The sequence below is a fragment of the Schistocerca gregaria genome, chromosome X, assembly GCF_023897955.1.
Source record: "Schistocerca gregaria isolate iqSchGreg1 chromosome X, iqSchGreg1.2, whole genome shotgun sequence".
NCBI classification, from domain to species: Eukaryota; Metazoa; Arthropoda; class Insecta; order Orthoptera; family Acrididae; genus Schistocerca; species Schistocerca gregaria.
The window spans coordinates 696,945,840-696,972,685 of record NC_064931.1 but is presented as its reverse complement, the minus strand read 5'-3'; the positions used below and the strand labels follow the sequence as shown (position 1 = coordinate 696,972,685).

The following is a 26,846-nucleotide window of genomic DNA, read 5'->3' as shown; positions in this document are numbered from 1 at the left end:
AGGTGAAAAAGAACTATGACGCAACAGCTTTTAGTGCTTATATCTTTCCCGCAGGCGAAAGGGAAAAGCGGAAGCTACTGAAATCGGTGGCTACACTGTGATCTCTACACTTTACAAATATGACGAAAGCACGGCGTAAGAAAATGTATTAAAATTGAAATATGTGAAATAGAAAACTAGAGCATAGCACCGTGGCGCTTTGAACTCTGTATTCTACTGCTACAACAATTGACATATTTTAATGTGTATATCTTTTCCGTAAACGAAAGCAAAAGGTGACGTAAGATCTTTTACTGTTTACATCTTTCCCGCAGGTGAAAAAGAACTGTGACGCAACAGCTTTTAGTGCTTATATCTTTCCCGCAGGTGAAAGGGAACTAAGACAGAGCGTCTTTTACTGTAGATATCTTTTCCGAAGCCAAATAAAATTTTGTTGGGACATTTTTAGACGACAGACGGGCGTGGCCACTAGGATATTCTCTGGTCAATGTGTTTCAGAGAAGGAAACCATGTGACGTGGAGTGACTCAACAGTGCTGCTCTCTGGTGGAGGGGAGGTAGAGTTATTAATGTGTTTGGCGTAGTGTGTGTTGGTGTGCGTGACCGAGTGAGGGCTGTTGTGGTTATTGAACTGGTGCTACGTGTGGTACATGACGGATTCTTGATTTAGTATCCAGAGAAGATTCTGTCTCTGTAAATATGACTATTTTATCCAAGAAGAAGTCCAGTGGGCCAGGAAAATCGGAAGATCAAAATGACTCGGGGAACCATCATGGAGGAACTCATTCTCTTTCACTGGCGTCGATACAGAGCCATTCTCAGGTGAGATGCAAAGGCTTTATTTTAAATAATGGTTCACGCGTAGAGTACAGCAAGAAATGGGATTCTATAGCCTCGCACGAAGTTACGTGAGACACTTGTTTCTTCCCTATTTCCGATGATGTATTAGTGGATCGTATTGCGTATAGATAAAACTTGGACAGACTGCCCGAGAAATACGTCATATATTCCGACGCAATTGTTATGAGGCAGGTTGTTTTCCAAACTTTGTTTCCTCAACAAGGTTTTAAAAAGTAAGGTATGTTTATTGCTTGACTGACGAGATTGGTAATAATACTTGTATATTCTGATAACTTCGCTGTTGTGCGTATTAGTTGACACAGCGTAAGAGTCAAGGCAAAGATTTTAATATAAAGCACATTTTGCTGCACAAGCGCTTGGATGCTGTTGCACCAACAGTTAGCTGTAGGTACAAACCGTACACTGAAAATCGTGACCTGAAAATACTGTGCCTCTTTTTTTTTTTTCTCCATAATCTTAGTTATTTTGTGTCCTGTAATAACCACGGTTAGTTTGATTTTTGTTTCCCACCAGTTTACATTGTAATTGCTTCAGTATCTCTTGTTGTTAGCCATTAAACAATTCCAAATACTAGTATTTGGTTTATGAGTGAGATTACTTTTTGTTTGCTATCTCCCTAGATTTACTATTCATCAAAACAAAGTTAATCCCCCCCCCCTCTCCGGTTCTCTCCTAGTTCGTTTTCGTAATAATAAAGATATGGCCATTGTAATAAGATTTTTTTCAAAATTGACGTGTGAGGCAGTCGGAGTTCAGTGAATTCTAAATTCATTTTAATGTTTTGCTGTTCTGCTATCTAAGGTGATATTAGCTTCAGTTGCAGTAACGGGCCTGAGCTTATTAACAGTTAATATTATTTGCCTGCAGTTCATTAACCTTTTATAGTTTGTGTCCCAGTAAATTTCGAAATTCATGGTATATGGTCCCGAGAAAAGTTCCTTCTGTCTTTTACTGAGTAGTTCTTTTCAGCCTGAACATCTAATTTATGCTTTTTGTAGAGTTTTTGAAAAGCAGATTGTATCAAAGTTGTGTATATGCTATTAGCATGTAATATTTATATTTGTTGTTCTCTGCAGAGTTTGCTTTTGGCTTTTATTGCGGTACTTAACCTTTTTACTGTAAACAACACAAATTCTGTGTGTGGCTCAATTGTGAAAATGTTGATTATTTATTCCAGTCATTATCTGTTATCCTTAGATAATGAATGCCATAATTTGTTACCTTTTTACCAGCATTTAGTTTTCTTGTTTCTTTGCGTTTCTTTCTTTGTCGAGTTAATTGTCGCCTTTTTTCTGAAATTCCATGATTGTGTCTTAAATAAGGTGCCTGTCATCCATAGTTTTACAGTGAAACAGCTGATTATTTCTTCCACTCATCTTTGTGTTTTGGTTATATGGAGGTGTTACGTTGTATTACTTGAGTACGTCTTGAATATTCTTTGTGTCCATAGGCATTGAATAAATGAAAGTAACTTGAGGGGGGGGGGGGCTGTTTATTTATTTATTTGACCCCTTAGGTGATTGATGCATCGGTAGTTTCTTCAAGTGTAAACAAATATGGGAAACGTTGAATTAATGGGCGCGTATGACCCTAGTTGTTTTTGCGCCCTGAAACAAAAACTTGAATTAGTAGCTTTGCTGACTATTCGAAGAAATCCGGTTGCGACTATAAACTCGTTGAAATGGCAAAACTGTTACGTTGGTGATAACAGGAGACGATTTCGTCAGTGGCATTTGCTATGCAAGCTAGGGTGTGCATCACGTCTGTTCAGACAAAGAAAAATCTTAGTAATACTGGAAGTGTTAGATAACTGTTGCTGTTCACCGTTCCTGAAAGTGATTATAGTGAAAAACTTGAACATGAGTACATTCGAAGAGCACAAACAATGTTAAAAGCTGAGAGATGGAAATCATTGTTCTTACTGAAAACAGTAAATGGATGCATATGTTACAGATTTTATTAGTTGGCCTGTGATTAAGAACAGTAGTGAACGCATTAGAGAAAACCAAGTAAATTATCAAGTAGTGTTAGTAAACACACTTTGTTCTTGAAGAGAAACTTCTTTGTGTAAGATATAACGATGTGAATACTAGTAAGAATATTTTTGATTTGCGTGAATGGAATCCAAGGCTACGTGGAAATTAAGAAGTGTTAACACGCGGTCTGTCAATGAAACTGAGAAATCTCGAAACACGACTGTTGTGAAAAACTGCATTAAGTAGTTCCATGGGAAGTAGTATAAAACAGTAGTATTGAAACCATTTATGCAACTGCGATTTATTATGGTCGTATTGATGACTAATTTAATAATGCGATAACTTACGTAAATACAATGTGAGACGACTTGAACCAGGATATAAAACGAGAATTGTTCGCTAGTAGCACACTGGTACTATCTAACGTGAAATTTGTGCGACAACTGAAATGTATATTTCATTGGCGTAAGTACATACGGGTGTTCCATCGTGGCGTATTGTATAAGTGCAGGATTACCAATGATAGGGTCCGGGGTTCGATCCCCAGTCGTTCCTTAATTTTTTTTAAGGCAAATCATTTGTTTTTTATCACATCAGGTTATTACAAATATGAAAAATAAGCTGTACCATTGTTCGGAGTGCACGTTAAACTTTGTGCCCTTTTATAATTCGGTGGTAAGTCATTTCGAAAGTAGGAAGTCAAGGTCTAACCAGCAATAGGGAGTGTCTTGTAAGGCATCATATCTTTGTAATCCAACTTCGCGTTGAGGAAAACTTTACCAGTTAACCACAGAAAACCTCGTTTCTTATTTCGCTGGAACAAAACATGTATACTAATTAGCTTGTTCTCTCTGAAAGGAGGCAAAGACACCCACTAGTATTAACTAAGCTATGTGATTTTTAGACTACATCTCAGAAGTACTGGTGTTAAACTCTGTTCCTGTATGGATTTATTTCTTGGCTGAATATCTGGCAATAAGGTATTTCGTGTATACGAAAAAAATGGTACGTCCGTGCTTCAATCTGTGTTACCCTTTTTTATGTTCTAGTGATCATTTGCACGCTTTCTTCCGAAGTTATTTGGAAAGATTCTGTATAGTGTATGAGGCAGAAACTGGCTGGCAAAGCTATTCTCAGGTTAAAGGCAACGGCAGAGCGCTTGTAAAACATTGCCGTGCCGAAGCGTTGTTTGGCGGTATCATTACTGAATTGTTTATGCCAGAAAGCTTATCGTTGGTAGTATAACCAAAATAATAAATAGTTTTAATGGATGTTTGCCAAGTTTAAACTCTTCTTCGTGCATCACAGTGCGCTTTTGAAATACTGCCGAAGTCACACACTGCCGGGTGTACTGGCTATTCAATTAACATAGGCTTGTACAGTGCGTTTCAAGAGGAATCCGGCATGCCGATTAGGGTTTAGATGATACTGTGTCATTCAGAGTGGGAATCGTCGTGTTAACATGTGCCCTGTTGTCACATGTGCTCTGTTGTCAACACAGCTTTTTCAGGTCGAGGAAAATGAGCGGATGATGGTGACGTGTGTTTATTGGAAATGTCGTTTCACAGCACATTCGAAAGTGCCACCACAAATTACAGACCGTTTTGCTATACCTTGTGATCAATGCTATATGTTAATCGGTGTTGGTGTAGCTTTAATGTATATCAAATTGTTTAGAACGTGAGTAAAATGCTTTGAAGTTTGCGAAGGAACATTTGAACACGAGCTATTATAAGAAATTTACAGATTTACAATAAAACACAAGTTGTTACAGTTACCAGTCTGAAGCTGCATTCAAGACTTGTTCTCCCTCTACAATTTTACCTGCCTCTCCCCCACCCGTTGCCCGCCGTCCTTACACATTCGCTCCAATACGTTATTAAACTTTTCCGTAGTATCTCTGGCTGTCTGTGCTGTCAAGCCCACTAATCGTTTAGCCAAATTGTACTGTAAAACTCTTTTCTTCACAATTCTCTTCAGTACCTCTTTATTAGATACTCGATCTACCCATCTAACCTGTTCTGCAGCACCACTTTTCAAAAGCTGCTAGCCTCTTCTTGTGTGTAATGTGTATCGTCCATGTTTCACTTCCATGAAGGTGACACTGAAAATAATGACTTTCGGGAAAGTTTCCGGAGTTTAGTTTCAAACTGCAGAATTGTATCAAAATATTCACGAGATCATTACGGTAGTCGTTTAGAACATCATAGTACTTTAAAAAGTATGGTTTTTTCCCATCCTGCGAGGTGATAAAGCTGTTAGTGCCCTGTACTTGCATTCTGGAGGGCTGAGGTTCAAACATTCGACGGGCAATCGAGACTTTCGCTTTCAGTGTTCTAAATTCGAATGTCGCGCTGGTTCATTCGAAAACGTCGTGGTCACTTTCTGTCCCATCCTTGCTTAATTGGAGCTTCGACTATTCTCTACTAGCATGGTCGTCAGCAGGATGTTACACCATAATATTCAGCCAGTTCCATCATTTTTAGTGTATCCACCCTACAGTAGTCCAGTATCTAAAGCGACAGTGTTCACATTGTTCAGGTCTTTACCATGAACTTTTTCATTCCACCTGTCTCAATCGCAATTTTAAACATGACTGTGAGACACCAATCGTACAAGAATATGATAGGTATAAAACAGCCAACCGGAAGGAACAAAATTTTACTTATAGGAGGTTACACGTACTATGGATGTCTTCATCAGAAAATCTAGTTCCCTAATTGACGAACAAATTTTAGAGATATACTGTACTCGCCACGTTAAATACGTCATTGAGAAGTTAATATTAAAAACATTGGAGTTGACGTGTAGCTAGTAATTGACAGTAAAAGTATAGTCACATAGAGGAGCACAGCACGGGATGTTACAGGTAAGTCACTGGAATTGACATCAGACTCGTTTCGCGCGTTTAGTATTAATAAGAAAATAACGTAAGACACCAGCTTCAGCCCCAGAAAATATTCTGGAAGTATTGAAAGTGTGGACATATCTTGTTTGAAGCATTTGCTCTTGGTGGTTGTGTCTGTTCCACGGCATTGCTTCTCTGAAATCCTTAGATTTCGAACGTGATTATACACAATGCTAAAATTTTACACGAAAATGACCTTGATGAGTGACACATCAGTCGTATCTTTTTCAGTAACCCCCTCGTCTAGTACAGCAACTTAAAATTGATAACCAGAAACTTCGCAGATAAAAGGTGGCATAGTTAAAATTTCGGTGGATTTTGTTAGTTATGGTCCTACGAGTGATTGTTCCTGATTGGGGTACAACTCTGACACTCAAAGTGAAATGTTTGAAGCAGACTTGACATCACACGTTGGCTTCGTTACATGGCACTAATCCCATACTGTGATGTTGACAGAACTTAAAGGGGGATGTTTGTATGAAGCCAAGCCATTGTTGCCACAAATTTGATTTGTGTACACGTAGGCGGTACAGCAGTTCCACTACCTGTGTCATATATATCTTGTGTAAGGATCATCGAATAAGACTCATTTACCCCAAACTCTGTACGCGGGCACAATAGGACAGGGTGACTGATATTGACACGAAGTATCCTCTGCCATTCAGTGCACCTAGAGATGAGCAAACTCATTCATATGTGGGAAGCAGTTCACTAGTAATCCTTCCTTTTTGGGAACCCTTCATCGTTATCCCTTCGCCGTACCTTTTCTGTTTAATTGTGCAGTCTATGTGGATTTTAGAGAAATTTCCAAAACATACCAAGTACACGCAAGAATTATTTCTCCACGATACATTCGTTGACTACCTTGCGCAGTGTTTACTTCTATTTCCTTAGCTGAATGCGTCCTTAGAAAGAATCATATTTGTCGGGCCAGTGACCGCAGGCTCTACGGAAGATGGAACTGTTTACGCCCCAGCGCGCATCACCCCACTTGTCATTCACTTTCGAGAGGAAGACATAATCGTAGCAAGTACAATGTCCTCGTTTTCGCTTCGTTTAAAGAAAATGATATAAACGTACATGAGCATTACTAGCATGAAATAACTGCAAGTAATCTATGATCTGTGAAACCAACAGAATACTATTCATTTACGATATGCGTTTGCGTAAATGAAGTATGCATTCAAGTGCCATATCGCAGGCGTGGGAAGTGAAAATTTGTTTGGAAAAATCGTAACTTTCGACACTGTGGGAAATTATGTATTATAATTAGCAGCTTTGCATCACTAAAGGGGCAGTTGTATGAAAATACCGGGAAATCGTTGGAACTTCGGTAAGTGAAAAGAAACAAGATTCTTTTTTCACAACCTTGAACTCATAGAACACATCAGTGCTTTGATGATATTTACAATGAAAAACATAACCAAATTTTGTTCGGTTATCAGGTGAGTGGAACTCCTAGGTTCATGCACGGAATCAGTCGTCAGGTATTTGGGAAGGAACGACTGAGCCAGCACAGACAACCATTAACAGGCAAGAGTGAAACGAATATGAAAGTCAACGAATTGAATATGTATTAGTGTACTTAAAATACAAATTTTACACACAGATGTATTTAAAAATAAAAGAAAATTAAAGTTCACTTCTAGTTCAATGATAATTTTATGTATATATCGATCATTTTACTTAGTACGGAAAAGAGCAGGACAATGTACATGAAACTCGTGAAGAATGACTTTTTAATTAGAAATCATTAGTTTCTGTCGAAACACCTTAAAATACGACCACTTTCGGTGGTGCTTGTGTTTTGATTGAAAACGTTTTGGAAAAAGAACTGTGTTTAACTTGCACGCATAAGATACATGAGATGATAGTTTTTCAATCAACTGCGAACTCTTGTCTCGAAGAACCATCTCCTGGAGTATCTTTCCGTGCTCCAAAGGGATCTATCATACAAGGTGGATGGCGAAAGCCATATTATACCTATTGAAAAAGTTGCCTTAATCTTCTGAATCAGTGACTACACTGACCCATGAGGCAGAACCAACAGACTAAAGGAACCAAATGGGAATCGATCAAATCGCAAAAATTACGACTAATGGGATGGAAAAGTTCGTCACTAATAAAATAAGAGTATCTTTAAACGTATTTTGAGTGGCGAGTTCTTTTAATACAGATTCTTCCCAGCGGCGTGAAAATGAAGATGTCAACGTTCGACACCTAGTTACTGAGCAAAAGTTTTAAATTATCCGTCTTGAGGCACGCGTCAAGGTCCTGGAATACTGTAACAAAACAGGTTTTTTTTTTTTTTTTTTTTTTTTTTTTTTTTTTTTTTTTTTTAAATGTAACAAGCTATATATACTTCTTCTTGTATCTGAGTATTCCGATGAGATTCCAGAGGGAAAAAAAGCTTTATTGAAGAATAAGCATGTATAAACTAAAATCTGATTTTCTCCTGATATTTGGCTCGCACACTTAATAAATAATAGGTTTACAAGTGGTATTATCAAAATTAACACGGCAGTACGGTGTTAATAATTAATCTGAAAGTAAAATAAGTGTTTCGTTTAAAAGGTAATTGTGAACAATATTTTCTGATTCTGTTCCATTCTGTGATCTTTCAAATAGGGAGGTTCCCCTTCCCCTTTTCATACTAGCCGAAATCACGCACAGCCAAACTGGGACCGAGCGGGTGGCGCAGTGGTTAGCATTCGGGAGGACGACGGTTCAAACCCGCGTCCAGTCGTCCTGATTTAGGTTTTCCGTGATTTACCTAAATTGCTTCAGGCAAATGCCGGGATGGTTCCTTTCAAAAGTCACGGCTGACTTCCTTCTCTTATCCGATGGGACCAATGACCTCGCTGTTTGGTCACACACACACACACGCCCCTCCCCCCTCGCCACCAAAATCAACCAACCAACCAAACTTGAAAAATAAAGAGCCTCCCTAAGTCTCATGTTTTATTTTTGCAGGAAATGCGAATTTCTTTCTTACACTACAATTAAAAAATGCTTAAGTTTTCTTAAAAACTAAGCGTTAAATCAAGCAGACGCAATTAAAAACCTGCGAATAAAAAAAAAAAACCTTGATTGGTGATAAGTGTGCATGTTCTATAGTTGATCATAACGACGAAGAGAGAAACAATTTCTCTTTATTTTACATGAAAAATATGTATGTATTCTGGCCGTATGGGAAGTATACAAGCGGCAAGGAACAATCAATACCTTCACTGCGCCATAACAACGGCAATGTTACTGATGACGGTGCCACTAAAGCAGTGTTACGAAACGGGTTTCCGAAATTCCTTCACAAAAGACGGCGCAGTAAATATTCCAGAATTAGAATCTAGGATAACTGCCAACATGAATAACTTAGAAGTAGATATCCACAGTTGAGCGATGCGGCTTAAATCACTTAATAAAGGCAAGACCTCCAGTCCAGACAGTAGACCTATTAGTTTCCTTTCAGCGTAGGCCTACGCCGATACAAATCTCCATACTTAGCAATCATATACAGTCAGTCACTCGTCGAAAGTATCGAAAATTGCACAGGTCACACCAACACTCAAAGGAAATAACAGTAATCCGCTGAATTACAGACCCAAATAACTGATGTCTATTTGTAGTAGTATCTTGAAACGTATACTGTGTCAGAACATTTTAAATTACCTCGAATTAAACGATCTATTGACAAATCGTCAGAACAGATTCAGAAAATGTCGTTCTTGTGCAACACAACTGGCTCTTTATTCTCAAGAAGTAACGAGTGCTATCGACTGGCGATCTCAAATTGATTCCAAACTTTTAGATTCCCAGAAGGCTTTTTGACACCGTTTCTCATAAATGACTTATAATCAAATTGCGTGCCTGTGGAATATAGTTTCAGTTGTGCGACTGAACTCGTGATTTCCAGTCGGAAAGGTCACAGTTCGTAGTAACTGGCCGAAACTCGTCGAGTAAAAAAGAAGTGACACTTGGCGTTCCCAAAGTAAGTGTTATAGGCCCCCTGCTGTTTCTGCTCTGCCTAAGAGTTTTAAGAAACTAACTGATCAGCCCTTTTAAATTGTTTGTGGATAATGCTGTTATTTACCGTCTCGTAAAGTCATCAGATGGTTCAAAACCGGCCGGCCTGAGTGACCGAGCGGTTCCAGGCGCTTCGATCTGGAACCGCGCGACCGCTGCGGTCTCAGGTTCGAATCATGCCTCGGGCATGGATGTGTGTGATGTCCTTGGGTTAGTTCGGTTTAAGTAGTTCTAAGTTCTAGGGGACTGATGACCTCAGATGTTAAGTCCCATAGTGCTCAGAGCCATTTGAACCACTTTTGATTCAAAACCGACTGCAAAATGATTTAGACAAGATATCTATAAGGTACTAAAAGTGACAATTGATTGTAAATAATGAAAATTGTGTACTAAAAGGAATCAGCTAAATTTCGGTTACACGACATATAACAAAAATCTAAATGCTGTGAACTCAGCTAAATACTTTGGGAGTACAATTTTAAATAACTTAAATTGGATCGATCACATAGATAATGTTGTAGGGAAAGGAAACAAATAACTGCGATCTATCTGAAGGTCAATAGGTCTACTAAAGAAACTGCCAACACTACGTGTGTGCATATTCTTCTAGAGTAATGCATCGCGGTGTGGGGTTCGCATCAGACAAGATTGATGCGACCATCGAAAAAGTCCAAAGAAAGGCAGTTCGTTTTGTATTATCGCAAAATGGGAGAGAGTGCTACGGATACTGGGGAATGGGGAGGTCTTAAAACAAAGGCGTTTTTCGTTGCGGCAGCATTTTGTCACGAAATTTCAATCACCAACCTTCCCCTCCGAATGCGAATATATTTTGTTGGCGCCTACCTACATAGGGAGAAATGACCATTGTAATAAATTAAGAGGGATTAGAGATCGCACGGAAAGATTTAAGTGATTTTCCGCTCGCTGTTCGAGAGTGGACCGGCAGAGAAATAGTGTGAAGATGGTTCAACGAATCCTCTGCCAAACTGCAGTGTAGTCACGTACATATAGATGTTAGGCAAGTAACATCTTTCATACAAAGCAATTTGCGATTAAGTAAAGCGCTCATGAAGAACACGACATTACTGTACTAGGCATGGTCCTATTGCTTAACCTTTGATGCGACAGCCAGCCAGTTTTAAGGGGAAACTACAGTTTAACGCGCGCTCCGAACCACGGCACAACTCGACGAATATTACCATAGATGAAAGTGCTAAGTGACAGATAAAACGGGGCATCGTACCCACCAACTTCGCTTTTGTGTTCTTTGCACTTTCACAAGATTTTGCCGATGCTGAAATGTAAGAATCATTCATTTTAGAATAGCTATGATTTTTTGTGTTTCGTCTGCGCAAATGTTACGACATATTCAGAGTCTGTAATGTTATTAACGCTTTCAAAGTCGCTCTGACTAGTGACATGTCACACGAAGTCGTTTGTCTCCGGTCGGAGATTGACTGCGCCTTTTAACCGATTTGTTAGCGTTCGACATAGCGACGCCTTTGCGTGTGTATTTTGTGTAACTTAGGAAAAGGTTTGGGATCTGAGGAGTAACTGGTTTGTTATTAGTGTTTGTGTTGTCATCAGTGCTTAGCGACGTAGACTCGTAATCAGCAGGACCGGTTTCAAAGTCATGTCAAGGCAACTAAATGTACTTTCTTGGGTGGTTACCGTACACAAGTCCCGTCGGATGCTGTCTCCGTTCCGTGGCACAGGACACGGATAATTTTTCTTTTCCAGCTCTTTCCAGTCCGAGTTTGCGTTTCGCTTATAATGGAGCTCGTCAGTTTGAAGGTAAACCCTATTCATCCTTTTAATTAACGGCTGCTCCTTTGGCTCCTCTAGTCTCACACCCCAGTACTTCAGAGCAAATTGTCTTACGTGCAGTTTTAGGCCATCGTTTTCTCATGTAGCACGTATTTCTCGTAGGTTCGAGTCAGTTAACTTACCTCCACCTCCCCCCTTCTCTCTCTCTCTCTCTCTCTCTCTCTCTCTCTCTCTCTCACACACACACACACACACACACACACACACACACACACACACACACACGAATCCGTAATTGGTCGTCAGTGACTTGTTACCTCTGGCGAGCAGTCGACCAGACTCGTAAATATGCTAAAACTGCGTGTCTGAACGTGCCACAGCACAGACAGATTTCATTAACAGTTCCTGCATTCTGCTGACTAGTGCTGACTCACTTTCGGTATCTTTACGTGAAGCACAACGCCGTATCGCACAGCGGCCATATTCTCGGTACTTTGGGCAGTATGAGAATGAGTGACTGCATTCAGACAATAGTTTTTTAAAATTTTTCATGTTGGTTTTAAGGCAGTGTGTTTTATTTGTTATTTTCACGACAGTGAAATTTCGTGTCTCAAAAAATGGTAAACGAAAAGAGACGTTAGTGTAGGAAGTAAGATACTACTATAAGAAGGGAGAGAGAATGGTTGATGCTTTTGCCAGATAAATCTGGTATTGGAAGAAATAACTACAGTACAAACGGGACTTTAAATAAGAAAAAGAGAGTGTCAACTATTCGAAGGTTGGTTTGTAAATATAATTTGACAGTGCGTTGAAATACCTAAGCCGAAACAAGGCCCGTGGATTAGACGACATTCCTTGAGAAGAAAATCCGTTGGAGAGCCAGCCACGGCGAATCTATTTCACCTGTTGTGCAAGATATATGGAACAGGCGAGAAATACTATCAGACTTAAGAAACAACGTAAGAATTAAAAATCAAAAGAAGACGGGTGTTGAAAGGTGTGAATATTACGATCTATTAGTTAATAAGTTATGGTTGTAAAATATTGACACGAATCATATACAGGAGATTTGGAAAACCGGTAGAAGCTGTCCTTGGGACTATCAGTTTGGGTTCCAGACAAATGTAGGAACACGCGAGGTAATACTGGCCCTACGACGTATCTTGAGAAAGCTTTTGACAATGTGGACTGCACTTTCTGAAATTTTTGAAGCAGCAGAAATAAAGTACAGTGACCGAAGGTTTATTTGAGGCTTGCGCAGAAACCATACTGCAGCTACAAGAGTCGAAACACACGAGACGGAAGCCATAGTTGAGAAGGGAGTGAGACAGGGTTGTAACCTATACCCCATGGTATTCAGTCTGTATATAGAGCACGCTGTGAAGGAAACCGAGGAGAAATTTGGAAAGAGAATGAACGTTCAGGGAGAAGAAATAAAACCTCTGTGGCTTGCCAATGACATAGTAATTCTGAGAGACGACCGCGGGCATGACAAAGCAGTTGATCGAAACATACATTGTCTTGAAAAGAGACGACAAGATCAACACAAAAAGTAAAACAAGGGTAATCGACTGTAGTGATGCTGAGGGAGTTGATTAGAAAATGAGATACTAACAGGAGTAAATGAGTTGCGTTATTTGGGTAGCAAAATTACAGATGTTGGCTGAAGTAGGTAAGATATAGAATGCAGACTGGCAATAGCAAGAAATTCGTGTCTGAACAAAGGAACTTGTTAGCTTCAAATATAAATTGAAGGGTTAGGGAATCTTTTCTGACGGTATTTGACCGAGGTTGTGGTTTCTAAGTAGGAGAAACATGAGCATCAGGCAATTCAGAAAGAAGACAGAAGCTATTAAAATACGGTGCTACAAAAGAATGCTGAAGATTAAATGGCTACGGCATAACTTGACTAAGAGGAATGGAAATAAGTATGTGGGGTAAAAATAGTAGTAGACAAAAGCGTGAATACAGTAAGCAGGCTCAAATGGACGTAGGTTGCAGTTTTATGCAGAGACGTCGAGGCTTGCACAGGATAAAGCTGCATCAAACCAACAACAACAGTCAAACATTGCCAGAGGTGAAGAAAGTTGGGCGTAACAAGTGGTCAATGGTCTTTGGCGGAAATACATGAACAGAAATTAAGGTGCAACATTTGGATTAGTGACACTTTTTGGAGGTAAAGCAGTTGGCTTACTTTATTTTATTTGTATATTATTCGACACAATCACATGAGCATTTCAGAATGCCGCTAGTGGTTTCGACCAGCCAGAAGTCATATTCTGTCTGTCTGAACTGGTAAGAGCATTGTGAAATTCTCATGTGACTTTGTCTAAAAATATAAAAACGAAAATCGGATTAGTGCTAGCAGCAATCAAGACAACCGAACGAATGAAATTTGTAACGTCATTCTTACTGAGGTTAGAGCTACGTGCGTTCGTCCGACTGAAGTAAACTGGAAGTGTGGGCGGATGCAGCAGTTGGTAAGGCTTGGCCATAAGATTCGTCCCGAGAAAAAATGTCTGAGCCTTTTTGGCCTGTCTACAGAGTAAAAATGGTCGCTGGTATTAATTTAAATGAACTTAAGTCATTGGCATTGGGGTCATTTACAAAAAGGGGTATAACATAATTCTGTGTTTCATATACCATTGGCAAGGTTTTTTACCATGTATACATATTTTTGTTTGTATGGCCACATGTTGGCCGTTAACAAGTTACTAAATAGCGTAGTAGCTTAAATTTAGTAGAAATGAGCGTAGCGTTTTTTTTCAATTGCTGCCATGCCTAGTGCAACATATTTCAATTTAACAACAAAACTAAAGAACTTTATCGTCTGTAATGCACATTGTGGTAGTTTTTAATTAAAAATTCGTCTGTAGAACGGGAGTTCCCCGGAAGAAACAACTTCGGATTGGTCTTTCAGTTTGTTTCCCAACGTATTATGTTGTTCAGCAAATGACCTGTGATTTTTGTGGCTCGTATTGAACTTCTTTCCGAGCCATCGACAGCTATTATCTAGGACGAAATTCACTTGCTCGCGCACAAAACTCAAAACGCTTGTCTTTGTCGTCGTTATTGAGCTTTCAATTTGAATGGTTTCATAGACAGTGTCATTGGAGTCATTACGAGTTCACGGGATGCACGATGCACCGATTTCTTTGGACTCCTTATGAATGGACTGATGACCATAGATGTTAAGTCCCATAGTGCTCAGAGCCATTTGAACCTTATGAATGTCTCTCGTACGCGCTCCACATCCACTTCACTCACACTGGGACGTCCGCTTCTCTTTGCCAGGCACAACCAACCCGTCGTAACGGATTTCTTGTGACAGCGGTAAATGGCCTTCCTTATTGGTGGCTTTTTACCGTACTTGGTTCTAAATATCCGTTGAACAGCTGTTGCACACTTGTTTTTGTCGAACTCCAACACACAGAAAGCCCGCTCCGCACCTACTCGCCATTTTTGCCACTAGCGCTGACTATCGGCGAATTACCAAACTACGCTGTGGCGGTATACATGGAGGGAGAAACAAAAAAGAAAGAAAAACACCTTTCAAGGGTTCTCTTCAATGTGACAAATATCTGTACAATGTTTGGTTCTTGTGCAATAAATAATTGAAAGTTCCTGGACTTAATGTGCACCCTATACTTTCGCTCTTTGTGGTTTAGTATTGTGTATTCAACGGACTGTTCCATAGATGGCTCCACCCTTGAACTGACGTTTTATTCTAGGCCAGCTTACCCTCCTCCTATGCGGCACGTACTCGCAGCAGATCGATCGCAGCTAAGGCGCGGGAGTGAATCTGAATGTTCTCAGCAACCCTGAAACTTCAGCTGTTTGTCCCGAAAGATGTAGAATGCAAACTCTTCGAAATTAGCACGTTTCACGACTCGAGGTGGCCCATGAAGCCGGTATTCTTGTCGCAGTTATTATGCCGGAGGAGCATGTCAATTTGTTTCGTAGCGAACACCTACACAAAGATTTAAATATTGACGCGTGTGTTGAATTTTGTGCTCGTCAATTAGCTCTGTATTAATTCACTAGGTTTATGTTCTTGCGTATTCCGCGGTTGATATTTGCTATGTTTGTTTGCACCAATCAGAGAAAATACACAAAAGGAAACAAACGCCAGGTGTAAAAAGAAGAAAAATGTACAGGATTGTAGTAACAGTGATAGTAGTAGAGAGTAATCGATGTACAATGGTAGGGGATAGAACGCCACGAAATGAAGGAAAAAGTGCATGCATAGAAACCCAGAACATACGTAGTTATAAAGTTGTACTAATGCACCTAATTACTTCGACGCTGAAACGAAAATTGTATGTAAGCATCCTATCGCCTATTTAATCATCAGATGGACAAAGATCGAGCAGCAAGTAGGTGCGTCCGTGATGAAGGGGGCCTTCCCAGAATTTGCTCAAAGTAATTCAGGAAGCCACTGGAGGACCTAAGTGTTTGGCTAGATAGGGATATGAAACCCATTCGTACAGAATAGCGTACTGTGTAGTCAGTTCGTATACTTTGCGTATGGTATGTCTAGGCCACCAATGCTATTGAAACTATAAAGCCAAACGCATAAAACTCGCTTTAACATAGCAAATTACAGCTGCGCAGTGAACTAATACATGATATTTGTTAATTATTTAAAACATGATCTGACCTTTTGGGCCGTTCCACATGATATCGTTGCAATGAAGTAATGCCAAGGTCAAAGCCTTATTTTGTAGATAAGTGTCGTTGAAGTATTGGTTGCGTGGTAGAGGTTCCTGAAAAATGGGTAATGAAATAGAAGTAAAACAAGGATAGTACATTGTAGCTGATGCTTGGGGAATTAGATCGGAAAATGAGTACTGAGAGAGGCAGACGAGTTTTGATATTTGGGCAGCAAAATAACTGGCGACGGCGGAAGTAAAGAAGATATGAGATGTAAACTTAGAACAGCAAGTATAGCTTTCCAGAAGAACAGAAACTTGTTAACTTCGAATAAAAATGTGCTAGGAAGCGTTTCAGGAAAGTATTTGTCTGCAGTTGAGCTATATATACAAGAGGAGGATAGCCTTTGTAATGTAGCGGAGATTGATATACCGATCGAGTTAGTAATGAAGTATCCAGAATAAATTTTCAATTTGCAACGGAGTTTGTGCTGATTAGAAACTTCTTGCCAGGTTAAAACTGTATTCCGGACTAGTGCTCGAACCTGTGACATTAGTCGTTCACTTTCTTACGAAAGGAAAAGGTCCCAGTCCGGCACATAATTTTAATGTCAGAAAGTTTCAAGTAATGAAGTAACTAACTCGAATTAGAGAGAAAACTGCTGTATGGCACAAACTGAGTAATAGAAGGGATGAGCTCGAAGGACACGTCCTTGAGGCATCGAGTAATAATTGTGAGGTTACAAGCTGCAGACGGAAAAGAAAGTAACGACGTCAAATGAATGTAGGTTGCAGTATTTATGCTGCAGTAGAGACCTGCACACAGGGTAGGCTCAGTGTTTTGACGATGAGGGAACATCCTGCGAATATGTCCACTTTTCTGTGCACAGCTATGCGAATTAGCGAAGTGATTAAGACACTGATTTCTGAAATTAGTGACTTGTTGCACGGGAAGAGCGTGGTTTAAAACTCCGTCCAGTCATCCAGATTTAGTTTTCCGAGGTTGCCCAAAATCTATCAGAACCAATGTAGGAAAGGCGCCTTTGAAAAGGACCTGGCCGATTTTCGAACACTACCCCAACGGAGCGTGGTTGTGCATATTGGTGAAAACGTAAATTGGAGAAAAAGAGTTCAGATGTACTGTATATTTTAGATTCAGATACTTTTGTCAGTAGAATAATTACCAACTTTGGAGACAGAAACATACTTGACATATTTCCATCCGCTGATGTCCTTCGGATGAATATAGTATTATTGGGTAACTCCTCACTTATATGTAAAAATTATTCATTCTTCAAAATAATTAGGAATATATATAGCGTTCACACATATTGCAGACATGTATCGAAACAATTGGGAATATTAAACACAGTTTTGCAGTACGTTTATCCATTCACGAAATCGTTGCCTACGTCAATAGCGTTGTGAGAGTAACAGAGATATGCACCAATAGAATACCAGAAGGAAAAAGTGATCTCCTCTTCCTTCTAACTTTGACACAGGAGTAATGCAATACTCAGCCATAAAAGTTTTTGGTTTATCTGCTCGTTAAAATAAAATTTGTGGCAACCAGCAGTAATGTTCGGTTCGATTCCCGGTGGGGTCAGGGATTTTCTCTGCCTCGTGATGGCTAGGTGTAGTGTGATGTCCTTAGGTTAGTTAGGTTTAAGTAGTTCTAAGTTCTAGGAGACTGATGATCTAAGATGTTAAGTCCCATAGTGCTCAGAGCCATTTGAACCATTTTTCGGAGCTTAGTCTCTATTGGCGGAAGTGTCGACTGAAAGATAAAATGCAGTCATTCTTCTTTGGTGTATCTTCGAACAGTAAACAAACACAACAGGCCTTGAAGGCCAAACGGTACTGACCGGCCGCCGTGTCATCCTCAGCCCGTAGGCGTCATCAGATGCAGGTACGGAGGGACATGTGGTCAGCACGCCGCTCTCCCGACCGTTGTCAGTTTTCGTGCCCGGTGTCGTTACCTCTCAATCAAGTGAGTCCTCAGTTGGCCTCACAAGGGCTGAGTGCAGCCCGCTTGCTAACAATACTCGGCAAACCCGAAAGGTATCCCATCCAAGTGCCAGTCAAACCCGACAGCGCTTAACTTCGGTGATCTGACGGGAACTGGTGTTACCTTCGAACAGCAGCCTCAAATGAAATCGAAAAGTGTCTGGAACTCCTTAAAACAGCTTAGGCTTGAACATATTTTATTCAGTATCCTTGTTCAGCAATTACGGCTTACTTGTCTGTGTACTTGAACCACCTCGTACTATTCGGCGGCGACTCTTGACTGTGCAACACGCCTTTGAAGCCCAATCGGCTAGTGCCAACACCGACTCAAAGGAAGGCCTCGGCGCTTGTTGGTGACGTCACGTCAGCTAGGCACGGCGGAACGCCAGGTCTGTTGCAGGCAGAAACGCCTGGGCGTGCTTATCACTATAAATCTCTTATTTTTGGACAAACTGTGTGGTATTGTTTTGGATTCTGCAGTTTTATTTAGATGAAAGATTTTCTTACTATCGTAAAGCTACAAATGAAGATCATAGTTCTGTATTACTGAATCCTGTCGAAACAAACGTAGATCAATATGAGAAGAAGCTTTGCTCCATTGCAAGCTTGGGAAATTTTACATTCAAGAAACTATATTTACTTGATCTATTTAGCTATCGAAACTTACCCCAACCCCCTCACAATGAACTCGTTTTATTTATTTATTTATTTTCGTTTGACATCGTCACTGGAAATGTGAACTAATTAACATGTGTAAATATCCAACTGTTGCCAGTCATTAGATTACAGTCGTTTTCAACGAAAGGAATTCTAAACAGGAAACAAAATATCTTCATACATCTAAAATACTGCTGAGCTTAAACTTTTATGAACATTAGAAAAGATAAATATTCCCCTCTTGCAACTGAGAGGAGAAACTTTATAAGATAAAAAAAAATTATTTGATAAAACAAGTATCTCTTTTTCCTCTTCTTCTGTCCCCCACCCCCTCCCCCAACGTGTACAATCGCAAGATATTTCATTGACATTCAGTGCTCCTCATCCCATAGTCAACCAAGATACCTAAAGAAGAGCACCAATATGTTTAGTTTCTTGTAAAAGCAACCCAGTACAAACGCGACTTCCTCAGATTTACAAATAAGGTAAAGTAGCACGAATTCTGTTGCTGCTGCACCATGAAGTTGTTTTTGTATGTCAATCCTTAAAACAGGTGGAAATTTAAGTTCAGGAGTACACTATTTGTTAAGAAGTGTAATGAATTGCACAATTAATTGATTGCAGAAACCTCTCAGAACAATGTGTGTTGGTCAACTACCGCCAATAGTTTCACATTTTCCTATGTCAGAGAGGGAGACACCACCATTATGAGTATGCCTGCAACAGACCTGGCGTTCGCAGTGCCTAGCTGACGTGACGTCACGAACAAGCGCCGAGGCCTTCCTTTGAGTCGGTGTTGCTAGTGCCCGTCTTTGCTAACAGCCATGCAGAGCGGCAACAAAGCTGTTAGGAATCCGGGCGAAAGAAGGCACGGTAGATGACATCTCCTGCAGTGTTGGAACAAGCTCACACATTTACTGATCACGAGGCCTCGGATAAATTTTTAATTACTTTCGTATGAGAAGCCAATATGGCACACATTCCGTCGGATTTTAAACACACGCTGTAACAGTACAGTAGTTTATGCCGGCACAATACGAAAGCAGTTGCTGTTCCGGCTTTCCTCAGATAAGGTCCTGAGGACTCATCTATTGGCAGACTTAAAGCGTCGTCGATGCCGAGTATATACAGTCCTGTGACCTATTAAAATGGCTCTGCGCACTATGGGACTTAACATCTGAGGTCACCAGTCCCCTAGAACTTAGAACTACTTAAACCTAACTAACCTAAGGACTACACACACATCCATGTCCGAGGCAGGATTCGAACCTGCGACCGTAGCGGTCGCGCGGTTCCAGACTGAAGCGCCTAGAACCGCTCGGCCACTCCGGCCCTCTCACCTATTAAGCAGGTGACGTGTCCATACAAGTATTTTCATCCGGTACGACTCGCAGAATGCTCTTCAGAGTATCCGAAGAATTTGCAGAGACAGAGTAAAAAGTTTCTGTGTGATGGGACACGACAGAATGAGATCGCTGTGGCTTTTCGAGATAATGCGGCGACATCGCCTTCCCCACGGGAAACACGGGCCCCCTCGCAACGACTATGTGACGTCACAGTACTAGCCCGACATTCCTCGCGTACGCTCGGCTACGTCCGGGGCCAGACGGGAAATCTGTATGTCAGTGTAACGGTATCCATCATCCCTTAACTTTGTCGTATGTTATTTATAACGTGTGTTTATTTAAATGCACAGCTTCGAAGTGTTGACGCTGTAACTCGTAAAATCCGTTGTGTCACACGCTGTGACGTACGCCACAGGGTCCGTATATATCGTTGGCCCCGCCTTGCCGCCAGACACGTCATCGACGCTAAGGGCATTCGTGGGGACGTGGGTGAGAGTGAATGGTTAGTAAACTTAACAGTTAAACTGAGCCCTTGTCCCTGGAGTACCTCCACCCACTCAGACGAAACGAGATAATTGTCGCTCGCCTTTGTGTAGGGGCACTGCCTAACCCCCGACTTCCTACCGTCTCACGAAGAGGATCCAGGGTGTGATGCGTGTCGCAACGTCTTTCCAGGGCCATATGTTGACAAGGAATTTGCATACAACCAACAGGGCGTGAGGCTGCTTGTCAAGACATGTCCTCTATTCTATTCGGAAAGACCATTGCTCGGCTGTGGCACGGGTTCCAAAATTTTGTGACGAATCTTGACTCAGTTTTGTAAGCGCAGATTTTAATGTGTGCCTCATTCTACACCTGTTCTTACTATCACAATTTCGCGAGACTTGTGTGCGATATAGTAACATGTCACTTCTCTCTTCTTCGAACGCGTGTTTCCGGAATTTTAACAGCAAATCAGGATGTTCAGTGCCCATCTCCGTTCCGTTACTAAACAAACCCTTCACTAAATACTCGAGAATCAATAAAAAAAAGTTCAAACGTGTGTGAAATCTTATGGGACTTAACTGCTAAGGTCATCAGTCCCTAAGCTTACACACTACTTAACCTAAATTATCCCAAGGACAAACACACACACCCATGCCCGAGGGAGGACGCGAACCTCCACCAGGATCAGGTAGAATTAATCGAACGAAAGTTTAGTGAACCACCATCTCCCTGGGTGAATTAAATTTTCTTAAGAGTCGTCAAATAAATGTCTGGAATCTGACTTTCCTCTTAATTCTATCAGACCTTTCAGTTTTAGGTTCATGGGACGCTTTAGGTTCATAGGACGCTTACTCTCAGATCATTTGCTATTACTGGTTTTCTCCAGTTCTTTTGTATTCGTGATTACCCAGCTGAGTGTATCTGCGGGAAAAGTTCTGCTTTTTATTCAGATAGTACTTGTTTCGTTAAGATTAGAAATAAAACTTTTATAGGCAGTAATAACCTCGCTGTTAGGTTACACCAATCAGAAAACCATACACTATCAGCCCAGTGTAATTGACGGCTAGGTGTCACTGGATGTCGTCTCCCCGACGCTTCTAAAGCTGCCCGAATCGACTTTCGGTGATGTGACTGTGAAGCAAAAATGCGAAGGAACAATCACAGCTAAACAACATTATATACTGACTGATAGGAACCGTCGAGTACTGAGGATGATCGTTGCAAAATCATCACGTGAAACCAGCAGAAGGAATCGCTCGTGCGTTTCGCACTGCGACCAGCAGCTCAGCTAGCACAATGTGCGTGGGGAGGTAAAGAGTGACGTACAATGTTTGAGCAGCTCCACACATTTCTGTAGTCAGACTGTCGAGTTATGTGGAGTGACGAATCACCGTTATACCTCTGAGAATCCGATGGAAGGGTATAGATTCGGCGAATGCCAGAGGAACGTGTGTAGTACGGAGGAGCTGGTCGTACGGTGTGGGTTTCTGTGGTTAAGATTTGAAATCGCTAAATGCGGAAGAATATGAACACATTTTACATAATTATGTGCTGCGTAGTGTTGAGGAACAATTCCGAACTTGTGATTGATTGTATCAGCATGCTCCCCCCCCCCCCCCCCTACCCCTCCTCCGCCATGAACCATGAACCTTCCCGCTGGTAGGGAGGCTTGCGCGCCTCGGCGATACAGATAGCCGTACCGTAGGTGCAACCACAACGTAGGGTACAAACGGTGTACTTCCTGAAGGGGGCAGCAGCCTTTTCAGTAGCTGCAGGGGCAACAGTCTGGATGCTTGACTGATCTGACCTTGTAACATAACCAAAACGGCATTGCTGTGCTGGTATCGCGAACGGCTGAAAGCAAGGGGAAACTGCAGCCGTATTTTTTTCCGAGGGCATGCAGCTCTACTGCATGGTTAAATGATGATGGTACTCAGGAGGACGTCGTTATCAGGAGGAAGAAAACTGGCGTTCTACGGATCGGAGCGTGGAATGTCGAATCCATTAATCAGTTAGGCAAGTTAGAAAATTTAAAAAGGGAAATGGTTAGGTTAAAGTTAGATATAGTGGGAACTAGTGAAGTACGGTGGCAGGAGGAACAAGACTTTTCGTCAGGTGAATACAGGTTTATAAATACAAAATCAAATAGAGGTAATGCAGGAGTAGGTTTAATAATGAATAAAAAATATAGGAGTGCGGATAAGCTACTACAAGTAGCATAGTGAAGGCATTATTGTAGCCACGATAGACACGAAGCCCACGCCCACCACAGTGGTACAAGTTTATATGCCAACTAGCTCCGCAGATGACGAAGAGATACATGAAATGTATGATGAGGTAAAAGAAATTATTCAGATAGTGAAGGGAGACGACGAAAATTTAATAGGCATGGGCGACTATAATTAGATAGTACGAACAGGAAGAGAAGGAAACGTAGTAGGTGAATATGGAATGGGGATAAGAAATGAAAGAAGAAGCTGCCTGGTAAAATTTTGCACCGAGCATAACTTAATCATAGCTAACAATTGGTTTCAACATCATGAAAGAAGGTTGTATGCGTGGAAGAGGCCTGGGGACATTGGAAGGTTTCAGGTAGATTATATAATGGCAAGACAGAAATTTAGGAACCACTTTTTAAATTCCAAGACATTTCCAGGTGCAGATGCGGACTGTTACCACAATCTATTGGTTATGAACTGTAGATTAAAACCAAAGAAACTGCGAAAAGGTGGGAATTTAAGGAGATGGGATTTGGATAAACTGAAAGAACCAGTGGTTGTAGGGAGTTTCAGAGAGAGCATTTCAGAAAGATTGACAAGAACGGGGGAAAGAAATACAGTAGAAGAAGAATGGATAGCTTTGAGAGGTGAAACAGTAAAGGCAGCAGAGGATAAAGTAATTAAAAAGACGAGGGCTAGTAGAAATCCTTGGGCAACAGAAGAGATTTTGAATTTAATTGATGAAAGGAGAATATATAAAAATACAGTAAATGAAATAGGCAAAAAGGAATACAAACGTCTCAAAAGTGAGACCGACAGGAAGTGCAAAATGGCTAAGTACGGATGACTAGAGGACAAATGTAAGGATGTACAGGCATATATCACTAGGGGTAAGATATATACTGCCTACAGGAAAATTAGAGACCTTTGGAGAAAAGAGAACCACTTGTATGAATATCAAGAGCTCAATTGGAAAACCAGTTCTAGGCAAAGAAGGGAAAGAAGAAATGTTGAAGTAGTATATAGAAGGTTTATACAAGGGCGATGTACTTGAGGACGATATGTTGGAAATGGAAGAGGACGTAGATGAAGATGAAATGGGCTATATGATACTGCGTGAAGAATTTGACAGAGCACTGAAAGATCTACGTCGAAACAAGGCTCCGGGAGTATACAACATTCCATTAGAGCTACTGACTGCCTTTGGAGAGACAACCATGTGAAAACTTTACCATCTGGTGAGCAATATGTATGAGACAGCGAAATACCCTCAGACTTCAAGCAGAATATAATAATTCCAATCCCAAAGAAAGCAGGTGTTGGCAGGCGTGAAAATTACCCATGAATTGTTTACAGACGAATGGAAAAACTGGTAGAAGCCGATCTCGGGGAGGATCAGTTTGGATTCTGTAGGAATGTTGGAACACGTTAGGCAATACTGATCCTACGACTTATCTTAGAAGACAGATTAAGGAAAGGCAAACCTACGTTTCTAGCATTTGTAGACTTCGCGAATGCTTTTGAATATGTTGATTGGAATACACTCTTTCAAATTCTGATGGTGGCAGGGGTCAAATACAGGGACCGAAAGACTATTTACGGTTTGTACATAAACCAGATGGCAGTTAGATGAGTTGAGGGGCACGAAAGGGAAGCGGTTGTTGGGAAGGGAGTGAGACAGGGGTGTGGCCTATACCCGATGTTATTCGATCTCTATATTGAGCATGCAGTAAAGGAAACAAAAGAAAAATTCGGAGTAGGAATTAAAAACCACGGAGAAGAAATAAAAGCTTTATGGTTAGCCGATGACATTGTAATTCTGTCAGACAGCAAAAGACCTGGAAGAGCAGTTGAACGGAATGGGCAGTGTCTTGAAAGGAGGATATGAGATGAATATCAGCAAAATCAAAACGAGGATAATTGAATTTAGTCGAATTAAATCAGGTGATGCTGAGGGAATAAGATTAGGAAACGGGACACTTGCAGTAGCAGATGAGTTTTGCTATTTGGGGAGCAAAATAACTGTTGATGGGCGAAGTAGAGAGGATATAAAATGTAGACTTGCAAGGGAAAGGAAAGCGTTTCTGAAGAAGAGAAATTTGTTACCACCGAGTATAGATTTAAGTGTCAAAGTCATTTCTGAAAGCATTTGTATGGAGTGTAGCCATGTATGAAAGTGAAATGTGGTGCTACGAAGAATGCTGAAGATTAGGTGGGTAGATCACGTAACTAATGAGGTGGTACTGAATAGAATTGGGGAGAAGAGGAATTTGTGGCACAACTTGAGTAGAAGGTAGGATCGGTTGGTCGGACATGTTCTGAGGCATCAAGGGATCACCAATTTAGTACTGGAGGGCAGCGTGGAAGGTAAAAACTATAGAGGGAGACCAAGAGATGAATACACTAAGCAGATTCTGAAGGATGTAGGTTGCAGTAGTTACTTGGAGATGAAGCAGCTTGCACAGGACAGAGTAGCATGAAGGGCCGCATCAAACCAGTCTCTGGACTGAAGAAGACGACGACAACAACAACAACAACAACAACAACACGTATCAGCATGACAAAATGCTCTGTCATGAAGTAACATCTGTAAGACAGAAATTTGTGGACAATACGTTAATGAACTGGATTGCCCCTTGGAATAGAACGTGGACTTCGCTCGAGACCCAAGCGTCCAACATCACCACCTTCTCCGGTTTCGGATCTCGAGAAAGAATGGACTGCCATTCCCCCCGCAGAGATTGACACAGCATTGAAAGTCTCCTAGAGCTGGGTGCAGCTGATATTAATGTTCACTAACAACTGTCCGGATACTTTTGATCAGATGGTGTATAACCTACCGTTTTGTTAACAGTTTACGAATACCGTAAGTATTATGCAGTTACCCACTGGGGGACTTAATGAATTGCTGTTTCTTTTCAATCTCGCTTTTTTCAGTGTCCATTCAGACATGTTAGTAGAAAAGAAGCATTTAGTAGTAACACCTTCTCTTATAAACGTGTCAACTGAAGACTGGTTTTTTATCCCCCTCCAACATACACGTTTAGTTGTTTCTTTCATTGTTTCTCATTTTCGTAGTACCACGTTATCTAGAACTGTTAATCATTTATAACATAACTCATTTCTCACTCTTAGCTTCCCAGTGACAATACTGAAGATTGCCCCGCAGCGTGAGCCACCAGTAGGGCAGCAGTGTAATCGTTTCTTTGCTTAGTGATTGGTTGGGGGAGGGGGAGGAGACAGGAAGTTCTTTCTGCGGGCTCATTCGCTCGATTAAACGTTGTCATTCACCAAAAGGTACCTAGAGATTGAAGTCCTGGACGCCGGTCTGTATTACCTCCATGACCCCCTGGCGAGAAGTGCCCATACAAGCATTTACAGCTGTGCCCGTTTTGATCCCTAATGCTAATGAAAAGATCATATTTGTATAAAATATATCATCGAAAATTTGTTAAAATTTCAGTTTGATACTATGGAATTCAAATAAAAAAAATGTTGTTAGTGACAATCGAAACAGCGAATACGTGATTGCAAGGCAAGAACACTACACTGTGGAAGCGACTCCATTAAGACATTTGAAATGTCTTACAATTATTACTGTTCGTAACACTTCATAGTGGATTTTTTCGAATGTTCTGAGAAGTAAGTCGCGCTGCTACAGCAAATTCGTGTCAGGGAAACGACCTTCAAATTCGTTACAAGTACGAAGAAAATAGAAGTGGGTCAGTCCGTTACATGCCGTTGCAAGAGGAAGTACCCGCGTTGGAATACTGCTACCACAAGTCTGCTGCTGTATGTTAGACGGCGCTAAGAAATGATGATATTCATAGTTTAGTTTCAGTTTGGCAGCCTTTTCAGTAAGTTGGGCTACTTCGTCTTCGCGTAAAAGGAAAAAAGTGCTGTTTAGCGTTTGGAAGGGGATTTCGAAACCTAAACCAAATTGCT

General features: G+C 40.9%; 1 protein-coding gene across 2 annotated transcripts in view; it reads left to right on the top strand.

The window, feature by feature from the left end:
• Positions 1 to 379: 379 nt before the first annotated feature.
• The window catches only part of LOC126297599 (OTU domain-containing protein 5-like), a 97,628-nt gene continuing 71,161 nt past the window's right edge, over positions 380 to 26,846 (top strand). Inside the window, exon 1 of one of the 2 annotated variants that reach the window (XM_049988580.1) lies at positions 380 to 821. In XM_049988580.1, the coding sequence (XP_049844537.1) occupies positions 699 to 821 (123 nt within the window). In that variant the 5' untranslated portion in view covers positions 380 to 698. The remainder of the gene's footprint in view (positions 822 to 26,846) is intronic. The other variant, XM_049988581.1, reaches the window with a different exon arrangement.